This window comes from Aspergillus wentii, assembly GCF_001890725.1.
Source record: "Aspergillus wentii DTO 134E9 unplaced genomic scaffold ASPWEscaffold_7, whole genome shotgun sequence".
In the NCBI taxonomy this organism is placed as follows: Eukaryota; Fungi; Ascomycota; class Eurotiomycetes; order Eurotiales; family Aspergillaceae; genus Aspergillus; species Aspergillus wentii.
Window position 1 is genome coordinate 1,476,973 of NW_024467838.1, and position 15,222 is coordinate 1,492,194.

Genomic DNA, 15,222 nt, shown 5'->3' on the forward strand with positions numbered 1-15,222 from the left:
CGCTCGCCTCTCTTTCGTCAAACTATTTGGCTAACATTCGGACAGGTTGATCCCGTGATCATCCCAGGACCGTCACTCAATCACACTAGCCTCTCCCATCGTCCAGATGATCTTCATGTTCCAGCGCTTGATCTTCCACAATCCCTCGCTATCGTCCCTTACCACATCGATGGAATACAGGGAGCCAGCCATGTAATATTCCGCACCCGGTACCTTCCCAGTACCGGGTCGATAATGCTGTGAAAGCACCGAAGCCGTCATCGATGCCACAGGCGCCCCGTCCACGACGTTGATCCGGACATTGCTGACGAAGTGCGTCGTGTCCAATTTCGAGATCTTGTCGTAGCACTGACGAGAAATCTCATCCAGACCATTCATCAGGTACCCGTCCAGATCGAAAACAGCATCAGGCACAAGGGAGGACTCGAGAAGCGCGGAGTCGGCTGTATCGAATGCGAGTACGGCGCGGTGAAGGGCATCGGCAATCGCCTCGCGGGAGGAGAGGGAAGGAAGAGCGGTTGTCATGTCGCTTTGATTTCTGTGCTTTTTCGATTTCTCAAGATGATAGGATTGAGTTCTGCTGTCGTTTGTGGCTCGAAAGTTCCGAGTGCCCTTTCTATGCTATATAAATATCCCTGGCCTTGGGGATAGCGAAGCCAGATGGACTATCTCCGGACCACCGGATTTAGCGCTCAGTACCTTTTATCTCCGGGAATCTACGCAACGTCATCAGCCACTACAGCATGAGTCGCCTGGTATCTCTGCAGCAGGCAGAAGGCTGTTCTAGTGCGTCCGGGCTTACTAGAAGCCTAAGCCAATGGGACCCTCCAGCCCGGTGTTCTTTAGTGGCGCGATGGCCAAGGCAATATCAAAGCCTATGGGCATACCACGTACTCAAAGAACCAGGATGGATGAATATTGAACGACTTTAATACAGTAGTCCCGATTCTAGTGAACTCCCATATTCGCATTGTTGACCCATAAAGAGTGAAGCCAAGGACATATCAACACTTTTCTTGGGCTGACAACAGCAGAGATTCGCCGGCACCTTGAGCGTAATCCTTCGCGGTTCGACACAACCCCTCACCAAGGCTGACGTGCCAACGTAACGTTATTTCTCAAGATACTACCAGGGTCTATCGTCAAGCCCATGCCTGCAGAAGGAGTCCACAGCCCGGCAATTGCTGCATTGAGCCCCGGTCGAGCTGAGCCAGATCGCATTTAATCTAGCAATGGCCAGTTAGCGGGGGCTGCCAGGAGCGCATCACAACCGATACTCACTTTCTTTTTGGTGGCAGCGAGTGGAACCAATATTGGCCCGGCGCTTGATCTGCCGGTATAATGGAAGTGAGCCTTGGCCACGATGGCATAATTGAGGACATTGGACCGTTCAATCCAGCTGCGAAGACTTGTCACCACCGTCTAGAACAAGTACATCTACATGTTGCAGCCGCTAGCAAGTCCAAGTCACTTCTGACTTAGAATCCCTCGTCACAATATCTCACAATAAACAGGAAGACTTGGAACGACAGTTCGGCCAGGCTCAAGCTCTCATATCCACGCATGTTGTCTGCGCTTCCCTTGCTGATATATATATATATATTCTCGTTATCTCCTGGTCCTTGAAATTACCTCTGACTACCAATCTTCGTCCCTTGGCGTTGGTAGCTCCTGGGGCAGTCTCACGTGGCCTGGCATTCGGATCATGGCGTGCATTCTGTTGCAAGACTAGACTTGTACTACCTGAAGAAGATGCTTCGCTAAAGCCCCGGCCCCAAAATATAAATACAGAGCTGATCCTCCTCCATAGTCCATGCTGTATGGGCTCGCCCATACTCTGAATCACTCTAAAAGAAGTTGAACATCTCATATCCCGCGACCCCCGCGTAGGAAAGCCCACCAACGGTGCCATTGACAGTCCCAATCCAGCGCCCGTATCCTGGCTTCGCCAACGTAGCCAGATTCGACGCCAGCTCCGCCTTCAACACTCCCAGCTCGCCACCCAGATCGACCTCAATAGTGAACCCTTCGGGGAGCGAATCATCGCCCCGGGGTGGGAAGTGCACGTCCGGCCCCGTCGGGCGCACCGTCATCTTGTTGCATTCGGCGTGCAGGATCTGTCCCTGGTAGGCGACGTAGCCGCTGGTGTGCTCGTCCTTGCTGGGGGTGAGCGAGTCGAGCCAGACGAGGGAATAGGGGCCCATGCGCGCGTGGCCCCAGTACCAGCCACCGACCGCATCGGTGAAGGGGATGACGCCCCAGTTCTATGAGGTATATTAGCAGACCCCTCTCTATCACACTCATCCATTGCAGTTCGGGTTAGGATACGCAGGGCGGGGTGGTTGGAACCTTATCATGGTATCCGGTGCCGATGAAACTCAGCGTCGAGCCGTGGACGGTCATGTTGACGGTCACGTCGGCGTCGGGGATGGAATTGGCCCAGCCCACGCCGGGAAGAACCTCCATGGTTTCGTTTGCGCGCTTGGGGCTGCAAGGATAGTGAGGCGGGGCGACCTTGGACATCTGATCAGCGTTCTATCTCGAACGGAGTGGTGAAACCACGGGCAGACAGGCAACTAACAGAGTGCATTGAAAAAGTCCCTTCGTAGCCCCGGTGGCTCCCGGCGAGCGTGATGAGATAGTTGGACAGATCAGGGCTCCCAGCCCACGAGGCACCGGTGCCATTCCACAGCCCGCTGGACCCGTCGCCCATGGCGGACACCATCGCATTGTCCGCGAACAGGAAGTCACTAAAGGCGGTCCCGTTGGGGAAGGTGCCGGAGATCTGCACAAAATCCTGGTTGGTGAAGTTCTCCGTCACCGTAAAGCCGGACTGGCGTGCTTCGACAAAGTACGTGACTGCCAGGGAGGACACGCCGTCGGTGCCAATGGCGTCAAAGTACCACCAGTCGTACGAGGAGGCATTGCCGGCGCGCACCTTGGGGCTGTCGAAGCCGTTCTCACAGGAGGTGAATCGTCCATCCGAGAGGCCCTCGTTTGGCGTGGTTGCGTAGATTTGGATGCCTGGGATGCGTGGGCAGGCCTGGTCAGCTAGTGCTGACGCGACGAACGGGAGAGCGAGAAGATATGCAGAAGACGAAAACATTTTCAGACTTGCAAAGATGATCGAGATGCTTGACCGGTCAGTGAAGGTGGATATGGCCATTTATCTTTCGCGAGAGCTCCGGGTTTTGGTATAAATCATAAAGACATACTTATTCCATGACGATCTGCACAACAGTATAGCGAACTTGAATCTGGATAGCGTAGATTTCTTACTGATCCACAGTGCATAGGCGTATTCTGGCATAAATGTCATGAAGAACCGGTTCTTTTCTCTCCTCGGTATATCGACGATCCGGCATCCGAAGAATAGCACGCAGTACACGTTGCTCAGCCCGGCTGATCATGGCTTGTTCTAGACGGTTGAGCCCAGGCGCAACCCAGAAACTGCAAAGATCGATGGCTCCGACCAGCGAAAACCGTATACTCCTTGTCGGGTTCGGATGCGCTCCACTTGCGAGTCGCAGTTTCGACGTCGCAAATGCCCCACCGGAAGGACTTCTCGATTCCCACATCGGAGTCTGTCTCTGGGGCATACCCGACTTGCCATCCTTGGGAGATTTAAGCATTCCTTTGGCAGTGTTTCCCTTATCCCATCACAGTCTCACTCACTACTATGGCAGCTCGCTCGGTACTTATCACCGGAGTCTCCGGATATATGTAAATATGAACCTCTCCTGACATCGAGAAAGTGTCTAACTCTCATGATTACAGTGGAGGCACGATTCTCTCTTCACTGCGTGAAGTTCAAGGACCATGGACAGCACGACTAGAGCTCGCAGCCCTGGTGCGAAGCGACTCGCAGGCCGACACGGTGCAGAAACTAGGCGTTAAGCCGGTCATGTTTTCCAGCTTCGATGAGACAGAGTTGCTGGAGAAGATCGCCGCCGACTTTGATGGTAAGCGTGCGTATCCCCAAATCACCGCCGCATGCAATCTAATCGCATGGTGTTACTCGGCGCAGTCATCATCCATGCCGGCGCAGGCTGGCACACCCGCTCGGCCAAAGCGCTCATCACCGGCCAGAGCATGAGGAAGACCAAAACCACCGGTTCGGTCCACTATATTCAGATCTCCGGAACGTCCAATCTCAGTGATCGACCCCACACAGACGGCTATACTGACACCCACTGCTTCTCTGACGAGGAAGATATCTACTCCTTTGAGAAGTACCGTGAGTTCCGTGAGGTTTATCACCAGCGCACCACGGATACTACTGTGATTGAGACGGGTGAGGCGGTTGGAGTGACCACATATATTATTATGGCGCCAACGATCTACGGCCAGGGTACCGGGCCCTTAAACACCTACTCGATTCAGCTTCCTGCGATAATTGCGGACGCTATTCAGTCCGGTGCGGTCAGTCTCGTGGGAAAGGGAGACACGATTTGGAGCCATGTGCACGTCCAGGATGTGGCGGGATTATTTATCACTCTTCTCCAGAAGATCTGCACCAATATCACGATCCCATCTGGCCGTAAAGGAATCTACTTCTGCGAGACCGGTGAGCATTCACACCGTGAGTTCTCGGAGCGGCTCGCCAGAGCCGCCTATGAGATAGGGGTGCTCCCAACGGCAGATGTTAAGGAGATTACTCTAGAGCAGGCAGGGGACAAGCTGGCCCTCGGCAGTGTCTCCAGAGCCGAGCTGGCCTTTGCCGCAAAGTAAGCTTTGCCCTTGTCTCTCTTAGGAGAGGTGTTGCTGACTATATTTCCTTCTTTGTAGTGCTCGCACGAAAGCCGTGATGGGACGTAAGCTGGGTTGGACTCCACTGCATGGCGAGGAGTGGGAGAGTACGTTCCGCACCGAAGTCGAGGCATTCATAAAGAGCCCCCCTGCTCCAAAGGAGGTTCCAGAGTTTCTCAGGAAGACTTAGAAGTGCCTGTTGTCGTATATGGGCCTTCCCTTTAAATGAAATTGCATGGGGGAGCTGCACACACTGTCGAATCAATACACTTGTGTATGCTTCGGAGGGCTTATCGAGAATTGACCGTGCGAATATGTGGCTTAAGAAGATACAAAGGATAGATAATTGCAATCAATGCCCAGGCCAGTATTATCTTCCCTGGGGACACGGAGGCCGAATATCGAATACATGGGTTAATTCTGTTGGATATATTTCCGGTTCATGCCATTATGGATGACAGTCTTCCCTAGTGCAGAAATGCTCATTTGGTATTATCTCACAGAGCGTAATGTTTCCTGTGGCTAAATACTCTGAATGCTAAGGTCCTAAAAAGAGTGATTGTACTGGATTTATTCCTCTACTGAGATCAAATATCAAGGTAGCTAATACAGTCACCCAGGCAGCAAATCGGGTCTATCGCCAGCGATATCAGCGAGCCTGATAAACGAATACTGTCCAGATTCATGACCAAGTACAGCAAGGTTGCCCTTGATGGCCACATTGTTCGCACGATACTCGGGAGGAAGCCACAGAATCTTTTCCTTGTCATACTGTAGCCAACTCTCATCTTCCCGTACTTTAATATGGAAACTAGTCTCTGAAATAGAAACAGACCCCCCTTCCTCATCATAGTCAATGGAGTATGGCTTTTCATTCGTGTTGAGAAGTCTTCCATCGTCTGAAAATGATACTTGCGGCACAAATTTAAGGTAAGCGTCTCTCCAATATATCTGGATACCGGAAACAGTATCCCACACTCTCAGAGCCTCATGCGCGCCAGCCGCCAGGAGCTTATCATCAGGCGAAAATGCCAGTGAATTGAACATATTATACTCGTCGTCGAGATCCCGGAGTGTTCTCGGCCTTTCTCTAGAATCCGTGTCCCATATTCTGATAGTGTCGTCATCGCAACCAACAGCTAATCGCTTGTTATCGTGCGAGAAGGAAAGCGAGAAAGGTGAACCGCCTGGATTCTCCATCGTCTGGAGCAGTTCTCCAGAAGCCATATCCCATAACTTGACGGTGCTGTCAAATGACCCGGAAGCCATCAGTGTTCCGTCAGATGAGAACGCCAATGAACACACAACGTCGCCATGGCCTTCAATCACTCTCGTCAGCGTACCGGAGCTAGTAGACCATATTCTCGTGGCACTATCCCTAGACCCCGACGCAATGGTTTGGCTGTCGGGTGAGAAGGCCACTGCACCCTCGTACATAGTGTCCAAATCAAGGGAGTGCAAGCGTTCCCCGGTGGATGAATTCCAAAGAGTAGCTCCGTTGCCATGTACCGAAGCAACCAGACTCTGGTCAGGCGAAAATATCAAGAAGGGAACCGCTTGCGGCTCGCGTTTATGATGTTGCTCCGGGATGCCCTGGGAGATATCCCACAGCCTCATAGTCCTGTCATCCGAGCCCGAAGCTAAAAGTGTACCATCACCAGACAAGGACACAGAGCTGACCCAATCTGTATGTCCCACGAGGGTGCACTTCTCTGCCCCCGAGGAAATATCCCATATTTTGATTGTTTTGTCCCAGGAGCCGGAAACAATAGATTGTCCATCTGGTAAAAACACAACTGATTCGACAGACACACAATGTCCGGTGAACGTATGTTTCAATTCGCCCAGTTTGATATCCCATAGTCTCAAGGTTTCATCTCTAGATCCTGACACTAGAAACTTGCTATCAGGCGAGAATGCGACGGATCCCACCAGGCTGGAATGCCCTTTGAAAACGGCCTGTAGCCTGACTGGGCTCGAGCCTATATTCCAAAGCCTCACAGTCCAATCGCTGGAAGCTGATGCAACCATTTTACCATCGGGTGAGAACGCCACAGACAGAACACCTGCTGTATGACCTTCAAGAGTCTCCTCTATGCCAATCTGATCGATATTCCACAATTTTACCTTCTCATCCTTGGACGCTGAAGCCAACTTCTTGCCATTGGCTGAAAATACCACTTCATAAATGTGGTCCGAATGCGCCTGAAATGTGTGCTGTAGCACGCCTATACCTGAAGTCATATCCCACAGGCTGACAGTACCATTATCGAACGCTGCAGCTATCATTTTTCCGTCGGGGGAGAATTCAACCGAATATAAATTCCAAGATTGGTGGTCAAGAGTTTGTTGAAGGCTGCCAGTTGCTGTATTCCATATCTTTACACCATCCCCCCAGGAGGTTGAAGCAACTAGTAGACCATCGGGCGAGAGGGCAACTGTCCTGAAATCGCCATCCTTTTGCTTCTCTTCGAACGTCTGCAAGGCAGCTCCCCAGTTCGGACTCACCAGCGGTAGCTGAGTAAAGCACTGGGGCCGGAATCTCTGAAATGCCTTTTTGACTGTACATTCACTGGGAGCAAATATGAGTCCTGATGAATATAGTTGCAGGGGTGCTTCCTCGGCGATGGCTTTGTTTTTGAGAAGAAATCGCTTTGCATCATACAAGAATTTTGACAGGCTGTCTTTGTGCATCTAGTTGTCGTCCATCAGCGGTGTTGTTTTAGAAATACCCTTCGATATGAGTAACCCACCTGAACGAGAGACTGCAGTGTATCAAGAGTTTGCACAGCCTCGTGAAGTAACCCCAGAATGCTCATTGCTTCAAACCATGGTAGCAACTTGGCGTTCAAGAACGAATGAATCATCTCCAGATCGGAAGAAGAAGGCCTCGATTGCTGTAGATGATCAGCCCAATGTCGACAGGCATACTGCAGCTCCCTTGGCAAATGCGAAGTGACTTTATCATCATCAATATCAATGCGTTCGGTCCCGTAGCTCTCAAGACGACAGATGTTTTTTTCAAGCCACCATTTTCTCTTTGCATTATCTTGATACAATTCAATGTCATCCTTTCATGCATGGCAGCCTCATCAACACCGAATTGATCTCTGTCCGTCTCGGGGTCAAGAAGAAAGTCTCGGAAGGATTTATGAAAGACTCTCACCGGGTCATCTGGCTTCTCGGGCACTTGAAGAACAGATGACAATGAATTGACCCTTTTCTTGACGATGAGGCGTTCCATGCCAATAAGCTCGGCGAGTGGACCAACGGGCAGTGTATCTTCAAGAATGACAATCGAGCCCACGACATCTCGAATCTGCCGAGACACTTGGACCTTTTGTTTCAGTTTAAGTCCCGAAGTGTCTTTGTCAAAACGGGGAGGTAGATTGCAGCGAGCTTGGACGTTTCGTTCCTGTTGTCCAGGATTTCGTTCAAAATGTCATCTGCGCACAAGGCAGGAATCTTCAGCTCACGATAAATAGTCGCCGCAGAAACGAAAAGCGGAACGGTCATTGTGACCAGCACTTGGATTTTCTCTTGTCCTGGCCAGTCCTCTTCGAGCTCTTCGTCTTCCCTCTCTTTTTGTATTTCGCTCATTTTATTTTGGAAGAACAACTGAAGGTCGCGCTCGACGATTGATTCGTCAATGTTATGCAAAACAGCCTTTTCATCCTTGTCTGCAAGGTCTTTGAGCAAAGAACCGATAGGCTCCTCTGGTCTGCTCGTCACAAAGACCCGCAAGTCTACAGAGAATCGAGGGTTATGGAGCCGTGGCAAGAGCTGGAGGAGTGCTTTCAGGTTTCCATCTTCGCACTCGTCCAAAGCGTCAATCACGATGACCTGCTGAAGCCTTTGGCCTGTGGCGGTGGTGAACATTGACAAAGGCTTGCAGAGAAGCTCATTAAACTGGACTGGGATCTCGGATGAGGCAAAGCCCGCTGCATCCATGATACTTTTTCGAAGACCAGGCAAAGCATCTGCGAGCTGTCTCGCGATCGTTGGGATGAAATGGATTAGGTTTGCCCGATCAGTCTCATCTCTTTTGAAAAAGAAGCTTGCTCCTAAGAGCCCTCTTTCTTGCATTAACCTAGCAAAGCTCCGTGAGATTGTTGACTTTCCCGTCCCGGCCATACCGTTCAACCAGAATAAACTCCCCCCAGATGGACTGTCGATCCAGTCAGTGACTCTTTCAAGAAGCTCAACTCTGGTGCCTGGGAGACATTCATCCTCGGGGAAACGGTCATAGCAGCCAAACACTGCGCTGCTAACCCAGGGCATGTTCAACAATTTAACATTCTCATCAATGCCGTGAGCGATTCGTAGTATCTCGTCACCACGTGCGTTCTCATTCCACTCAAGATACTGTTGAATACTAAGCCACCCTTCCAATCGAGACTGTTGGCTTTCAATAGAACCCTTGATATTATGCAGGGGAAGATCATTCATAGCCGCGATGACTTGCAAGATTCTCATGCCTCTATTGGATTCATGAATCGCCATCACCTCTGCAGAGTAACGTAAAATTTCGACATAGGTTTGAATCAAGGCATTTTCCACCCCGTCTTTTGTGGCAGGGTTTTTGCGACGGTAAGAAACCTCAATCAAGGTCAGGCGAGAAACAGTATCGGATAGAAACGCGGATGCTTCAAGCCAGCTCTCCTGTTGTTTGCGGTAATTCTGCGTGATCTTTTTGACGGATCGAAATCTCATTAAGATAAACTGGTTGGTTTTACTATGACCAGGATTCGGAGCTACTCACATTCAATCCAAGGGATATGACAGTCCAAGCGCTTGATGCAAGGCCTGTAGGGACCGCTTTCACCACCTCGGAAATAATCCCTTGAAGGCCTAACGCAGCGCCGAGAATCTTTCGTGGATAATCATGCAACCTGCTTTTTTCTTTTTTCTGCTTGCGAATATCGTACTGCTTTTTGACCGTCTCAATGACTGTATCCAGAGCAAGCTGAACTAGAATCTCAGAGCCGGCAGTGTCGTCATTCTGCTGCTGTCCAGTGCCAGCGCGGCCAGTCATCAAAATCTGTTTCTGCTTTTCCTCCAGCAAATCAAAGGCCGCTTGCCAGAGATTCGGGGGGTTATATTCCTCGGGGTCGACCCGTAAGCCAAATCTTGCTCCACAGCCTTGTTGCAGACGCATTGCGCTTGGCGATCTTCCCAATACGAGGGCCTGATGAGTCATGCGTATCCTGTTAACTTGCTGAATCTGCTGTCTTCTTTGCATCATGAATCCCTTGCAATATTGGCTCAGGTCTTCTATAGGAAGAAAGTCCTATTACCTTTTTCAACCCGAGTGCCATGGCCCATCAGACACACTCCCTTCCGTGGCATACGCTTGCGGCCAACTTTGAACAGCGGCGCGTAGGCAAGCACAAGTATCTTCTGGTGCCAATGAATAGGCCGCACCAGGGAAAGCAGATCACACATTTCACTGTGACATTTGCCCATGCCTTGGCCGAGTTCTCTGCCACGGAACGCCGCAAGTACTCGCCACCCATCAACGTGCGGATGAGTATCGACGACGACGATGACGTTGTGAGCAAGAAGGCTGTCCAGCGTCTCAATGAATACTTCTACCAGGTTAGAGAGGAGATGCGAGACGCTAAGATATGTAACGTCGGGGCAGATAAGCCCCCCTTTCCCTTACCACAGCGTTCGACCCGGAGCTATTCCACAGACTGGGCTGGGAATGTCATCCGGACGGAGGAAGAAATTGCTACCTACGACAAAGAACTGCAGAGTAAAAATAACGCCCCACGCTCTGCTCGTTGCTGGAAAGGAGTAGACTGGCGTTGTCGCAAGGAGACGACCGACGTGTTGACGATGTGGCTTATCCTGGGCGAAATGGAGACCCTGTTCAAGATCGCGCGATACGCCCCAGAGACAGTCAAGGGAATGTGGTCCTGGAATGACCATTATGACCACTGTGGGCTCAAGCAGCTGATGGAACGAACGGTGGACTTTTATATTGGCTTGAACGTACTCTACTGCAAACCAGAGTGGTACGCAGAGGGTGCGAATGCATGGCAGTCATATTTCAGTCCGCAGATGGTGGAATTATATCAGCCGGAAAGAGAGCTTGGAAGATACCAAACTGGCTGGCCCTTTAGCAATCCCAACGGGCCCCTGACGACCGCAGAATTGCCTCCCGCCGAACAGGTGCCGATAAAATTTATTCGACGGAAAGACTACCGTTCCACGCCGATTTACAAGTCAATGCTATCGGAGGAAAAGAATTGTCATTCTCTTGGGCATTACTGCCCCCTAGACCCAGGATATGCTTGGTGTATTCCGCACCGGCAATTCTTTGGCTTCGGTGCAATTATCGGCCATGGGGGCTGGCCAAATGCTACTGAGAGCCCTCCCGTCGATCCTTTGAAAAACGGTGGTGGGCAGGCTCTGAGGAATTATCTAAAGATATGCTGGGAGCTTCTCGTGCGACTGGACACGCTCATGAGGGAACTGAATGTGTGTATTGACTGGCAGCAGGTTGCATCGCAATCAATTGCAGATTGGTATACGTCTGAGCCTATTGATAGGGACAAGTGGTGTATATCAATTTGGCATCCGGGCTTGGGTGGAGACCTTGACATGACCAAGTATGGATCCACGATCGAACGTTTTGTGTAGCCATTCATGTAGTCGATTTTTGATAATCTAGTCTGCAATTGAAGTCTTCCTGGTCTCATCCGCAACATGTCAGCTGGATTATATAGATTATGAGTATAAAAATATGTGCAGGACAGATAACTCAATGATAGATTCCTAAGGATCCAAGAGAAATCATGCCGATTACTTGCGGTGCATGGAGCCTAGTTGGCATCTCGTGTATAGATGTGTGGCCTGGGGATGAAAAGATACTCTTATCTCTCCATTCTGGGCCACAAGATTAGACATTAATTATTTAGTTATATCATAGCATCTCCGTAGAGGTGGCGGGTATAGTGAACATAAATATATACAAAGAATAAGAATAAGCATAGCAGATCAGAGTAGCCCCTTTTCGGAGGTACTGCTCTTTCTCTGGGCATAGCTCAGTCTCCTCACATGCTTCTTGTACACATCCACAAGACGTCGAAAGGTATTAATCTTGGTCATGGTGAACAAGGCCTGGAGAACGGCTATACAATTTCTCGGTTTGGAAGGTAGCACGTCCGAGTTGATGTAGAGGAGATAGTATACGGTCATGGCTTCGAGGGTAAGTGTCAACCCTTCAATGGTGATGGCGGAGCGGTAGACGTTGGTCAATCGTTTGCCTCCGTGGGGGGACGATCGGCGGAGGATATAGACGACTCGGGAGAGGATTCCTAGGATACAGGAGAAGAAGACTATACAGTTAGATTTGTTGTTTCTAGATGGGGGTAAGGGGACATACTCCAGAAAGAACAGACATCTGCAGCCTTTAGGTATTGATTCATCTTCTCCGTTCCCTGGAGAGGCATAGAAAGTGCATTGATTGCAAAGCCTTGGAGACCCAGCAGTGACCCGACATGATGAAAAACGTACAGCGGACGCAGATTCTCATCATAGACAAGCTCGTAGGCATTCAGCGCGATGACAAGGGTGGAAGAGCTGATTGCTGAATCTTGAAACGTGATGGCCGAGTTGCCAAAGAATGAATCAGACCATTCTCTATTTCCCAGCACGACTTGGAATATCGGCAACGCGATAAACGGTAATGCGATCAGATTCAGGACAGGCCAGGTATTGTGAAGCCGAAACTGACGCTGGTCGCGAGGGGAGAGGGAGGTGAAGCTCTTCCCATAGATGCCGGTAAGGATGGAAGGGGAGAAGAAGAACCGCGTCACAAAAACGCAGACGAGGACGAAGATCCCAAGCAGAGGACCGACATAGGTGCCGATTCTGGTGAGAGTCACACAGTTTTGATACGCGATACTGGTTGTTTCGTTGGGAAGGAGCAGATCTCTGCAGCCGATGGCGTAGAACTGGTCCATCTTGAGGGCTGAGGGGCTGAGACAGGCTTTCCAGTATGCAGTCTATCAGACAGTCAAGTCATCGTCTTATTTATTTTTTCAATGTTACTTCCCCTTGCTGGGCTGAAGATTTGGATAGACACGTTCGTCTATTAGCGAAATGACTATTGTGTCAGCTCAACCGGCAAGCAACCCTTTGAATAGCAAATTTTATCCCTGATTGGAAGAATTCATCTAATCCCCTATTGCACGGTGATTGAGTTAAGATTATCAATGACTATCCATCAATAGTCTATCGTAAATACGAAATGTCGCGCGCAATATCTCCCCCATCGGGGGGAAGCTCCACTGGGATCGGCGCTCCCAAAGCGTAATTATTGACAGATTGATCTAAACGAATAAAAGTCCTGTAAATAAGCCGTGATCCACACGGGGTGAAGACAGCGCAACGGTTGATCGCGCTATTCAGGGATCGGCGTTAGCTGTGGGCTTGGGAAATTGACCCTTCATAGAGACATATTTCTGATGTCTCCTTATCTTTCATCTCCTTATTCATCCATCTTCAACAATCATGTCTGAAGAGATGGAAAAGAAAACGGAAGAAGTTCCAGGGCAATTTGCCCATGGACTGCCTCTCTTCCTGCAGGGATTCGGTGTTGGATTATGTCTCTTTCTGCCGTGTGTCAGTGCCAGCATCATCAGCACTTCGCTGGTAACCATCACCAGCGACCTACACCAGTTCAGCCAGAACAGCTGGGTCATCACTTCCTATCTCATTGGCTATACCAGCTTTCTGATGATCTGGTCCAAATGTGGTGACGTGCTTGGAGTCAAATCTTCTTTTCTTAGCGCGTTGACCATTTTTGTCGCCTTTGCTGTCGGCTGTGGATCTGCTCAAACCATGAATGAACTGTTAGTCATCGGAAGAAGAAAGAAGAAGAAGCATACTAACTGACAATAGTATCATCTGTCGTGCCTTTCAGGGCATTGGCGCATCTGGGGTCAATACACTTGCCTTTTTTACCTTCATCCGTCTGGTGCCTGCCAGTAAATACGGCAATGTCACCACCGCCGCAGCCACCGTGATGAGTCTCGGCTGGATCCTGGGGCCATTGCTCGGAGGCGCCATCTGTGTCTCGGGCGCATGGCGATGGACCTTTCTCTTCAAGTATTTATCTTCTGTCCCATATGAGATCCATCTAACATGATTAGTGCCCCCGCCGGAATCATCGCATGGCTGATCGTCTACTTCATGATCCCCAATAACTTTCCGCATCATTGCGATCCGGTAGAAGGAAAAGAGCAGGAGAGCTTCTGGGATGCTCAAATGACACTACTGCGTCGAGTCGACTGGCTCGGTGCGTTCCTAATGCTCGTTGGCTCCCTCCTGATCACGGCTGCTCTGGCAGAGGCCGACGTCCGATTCAAATGGTCTTCTGGTCTAGTCATCAGCTTTATGACTATTTCCGTCATCGCGTTTATCGCTTTCATGGTCTGGGAATGGGCAATCAGTCGACGAGCCTGGAAAGTCGAACCCATGCTTCCGTGGCGGTTTCTGTATAACCGTGTCTGGATGGGCGTTTTGAGCGGTTTCCTCCTGGTAGGACCGTCTATGACAATTCTGGCGATTGAACTCCCCCAGCGGTTCCAGACGGTCAATGCCTCGTCCCCTCTGGGAGCTGGAGTGAAGCTGCTGGCCTACGCCGCCGCGCAACCGGTTGGCTCGCTGCTTTCCTCTCTGTCGTCGTCAAGACTTCAAATCCCATTTATTTATATCCTCCTCGTTGCCGCTATCCTCCAGACCGTCGGGTCGTTTCTTCTATCATCACTCCCAACCACAGTCGACTTCTGGACAGGCCAGCTTGGATACATGGTCATCGCAGGATTAGGGGTTGGCGCGTCCACCACAACCCTTGCCGTGATGATCCCTCTGACCGTGGAAAAGGCAGATCAGCGTAAGTCACCCATCTCGCTGACTGACTTCATTCTAACAAGTGTAGAAATCGCCATTGGAATCGCCCTCCAACTTCGAATGCTGGGAGGTGTTCTGGGTATTGCCATTACAAATAGCGTTCTAAACGCATACACCAAGTCCCATCTCCCGAGACTCATCCCCGCAGCCGATCTCAGCGCCCTCCACGACTCAGCCAAAGCGCTTGATTATTTCCCGCTGGCGACGCAAGCTGCGGTTCGGGCTGTCTATGGGGCAGCGTTTAATAAGCAGATGCAGGTTGTAGGGGGGTTTTCGGCTGCACAGCTCGTGTTTACCTTGATTATGTGGCAGAAGCAGCCTTTGCATATGATTAAAAAGTAATTGAAATATAAACAGTGTTGTTTTGAAGGCAGTGCCAAGCCATGGGCCTGTAGGGATCGATAGGGCTAAACGCAGTCACATGTCTTCGTGACATGGGGTCAACTTCAACTCATCCAGACACCAACACACTCACAATACACCATCTCATCAAAGGTTCCCTGTGAGTCATTCCCTAAGAAGACCATATTTATTGAGTTATCCAACTAA

The 15,222-nt window shown here is 50.3% G+C and overlaps 8 protein-coding genes across 8 annotated transcripts; 3 read left to right on the top strand and 5 right to left on the bottom strand.

Moving 5' to 3' along the window:
• Window positions 1-72: 72 nt before the first annotated feature.
• ASPWEDRAFT_117101 (nuclear transport factor 2 family protein) lies at window positions 73-525 on the bottom strand (the record flags this gene model as incomplete). Its single annotated transcript, XM_040828709.1, has 1 exon — window positions 73-525. One exon carries the CDS (start codon window positions 523-525, stop codon window positions 73-75), a length of 453 nt encoding a protein of 150 aa, XP_040685933.1.
• Window positions 526-1,142: 617 nt separating this feature from the next.
• On the bottom strand, window positions 1,143-1,565 carry ASPWEDRAFT_175551 (uncharacterized protein; the record flags this gene model as incomplete). The annotated part of the gene is made up of 3 exons (XM_040831373.1): window positions 1,143-1,226; window positions 1,282-1,422; window positions 1,506-1,565. The coding sequence occupies 3 exons, from the start codon at window positions 1,563-1,565 to the stop codon at window positions 1,143-1,145; spliced, it is 285 nt and encodes a 94-aa protein (XP_040685934.1).
• Window positions 1,566-2,000: 435 nt separating this feature from the next.
• On the bottom strand, window positions 2,001-3,194 carry ASPWEDRAFT_139941 (uncharacterized protein; the record flags this gene model as incomplete). Its single annotated transcript, XM_040829394.1, has 3 exons — window positions 2,582-3,194; window positions 2,350-2,535; window positions 2,001-2,264 (listed from the first exon to the last, which is right to left on the bottom strand). Coding segments are annotated over exons 1-3 (1,035 nt in total), but the record flags the coding sequence as incomplete, so codon positions are not given.
• Window positions 3,195-3,600: 406 nt separating this feature from the next.
• Window positions 3,601-5,163, top strand: ASPWEDRAFT_186461 (NAD-dependent epimerase/dehydratase family protein). Its single transcript, XM_040832131.1, has 4 exons — window positions 3,601-3,723; window positions 3,778-3,962; window positions 4,028-4,727; window positions 4,789-5,163. Exons 1-4 carry the CDS (start codon window positions 3,680-3,682, stop codon window positions 4,937-4,939), a joined length of 1,080 nt encoding a protein of 359 aa, XP_040685936.1. The 5' UTR covers window positions 3,601-3,679; the 3' UTR covers window positions 4,940-5,163.
• Window positions 5,164-5,361: 198 nt separating this feature from the next.
• On the bottom strand, window positions 5,362-9,991 carry ASPWEDRAFT_31183 (uncharacterized protein; the record flags this gene model as incomplete). Its single annotated transcript, XM_040833514.1, has 5 exons — window positions 5,362-7,443; window positions 7,503-7,570; window positions 7,681-8,079; window positions 8,226-9,438; window positions 9,512-9,991. 5 exons carry the CDS (start codon window positions 9,989-9,991, stop codon window positions 5,362-5,364), a joined length of 4,242 nt encoding a protein of 1,413 aa, XP_040685937.1.
• Window positions 9,992-10,020: 29 nt separating this feature from the next.
• ASPWEDRAFT_44349 (uncharacterized protein) lies at window positions 10,021-11,536 on the top strand. Its single transcript, XM_040836246.1, has one exon. The coding sequence runs from the start codon at window positions 10,066-10,068 to the stop codon at window positions 11,395-11,397; it is 1,332 nt and encodes a 443-aa protein (XP_040685938.1). The 5' UTR covers window positions 10,021-10,065; the 3' UTR covers window positions 11,398-11,536.
• Window positions 11,537-11,754: 218 nt separating this feature from the next.
• On the bottom strand, window positions 11,755-13,034 carry ASPWEDRAFT_175556 (uncharacterized protein; the record flags this gene model as incomplete). Its single annotated transcript, XM_040831374.1, has 3 exons — window positions 11,755-12,095; window positions 12,143-12,748; window positions 13,007-13,034. 3 exons carry the CDS (start codon window positions 13,032-13,034, stop codon window positions 11,755-11,757), a joined length of 975 nt encoding a protein of 324 aa, XP_040685939.1.
• A 250-nt stretch (window positions 13,035-13,284) lies between these two features.
• ASPWEDRAFT_117308 (uncharacterized protein) lies at window positions 13,285-15,015 on the top strand (the record flags this gene model as incomplete). The annotated part of the gene is made up of 4 exons (XM_040828722.1): window positions 13,285-13,613; window positions 13,663-13,869; window positions 13,914-14,656; window positions 14,702-15,015. The coding sequence occupies 4 exons, from the start codon at window positions 13,285-13,287 to the stop codon at window positions 15,013-15,015; spliced, it is 1,593 nt and encodes a 530-aa protein (XP_040685940.1).
• Window positions 15,016-15,222: the final 207 nt, after the last annotated feature.

What these genes read in the sequence shown, in the direction of transcription:
- ASPWEDRAFT_186461 (XM_040832131.1), top strand. Translation starts at nt 3,680, where the DNA reads ATGGCAGCTCGCTCGGTACTTATCACCGGAGTCTCCGGATATAT. An exon ending in GATCGCCGCCGACTTTGATG is followed by an intron (nt 3,963 to 4,027) that starts GTAAGCGTGCGT and finishes TACTCGGCGCAG; the next exon opens with TCATCATCCATGCCGGCGCA. An exon ending in GAGCTGGCCTTTGCCGCAAA is followed by an intron (nt 4,728 to 4,788) that starts GTAAGCTTTGCC and finishes CCTTCTTTGTAG; the next exon opens with TGCTCGCACGAAAGCCGTGA.
- ASPWEDRAFT_44349 (XM_040836246.1), top strand. Translation starts at nt 10,066, where the DNA reads ATGGCCCATCAGACACACTCCCTTCCGTGGCATACGCTTGCGGCCAAC.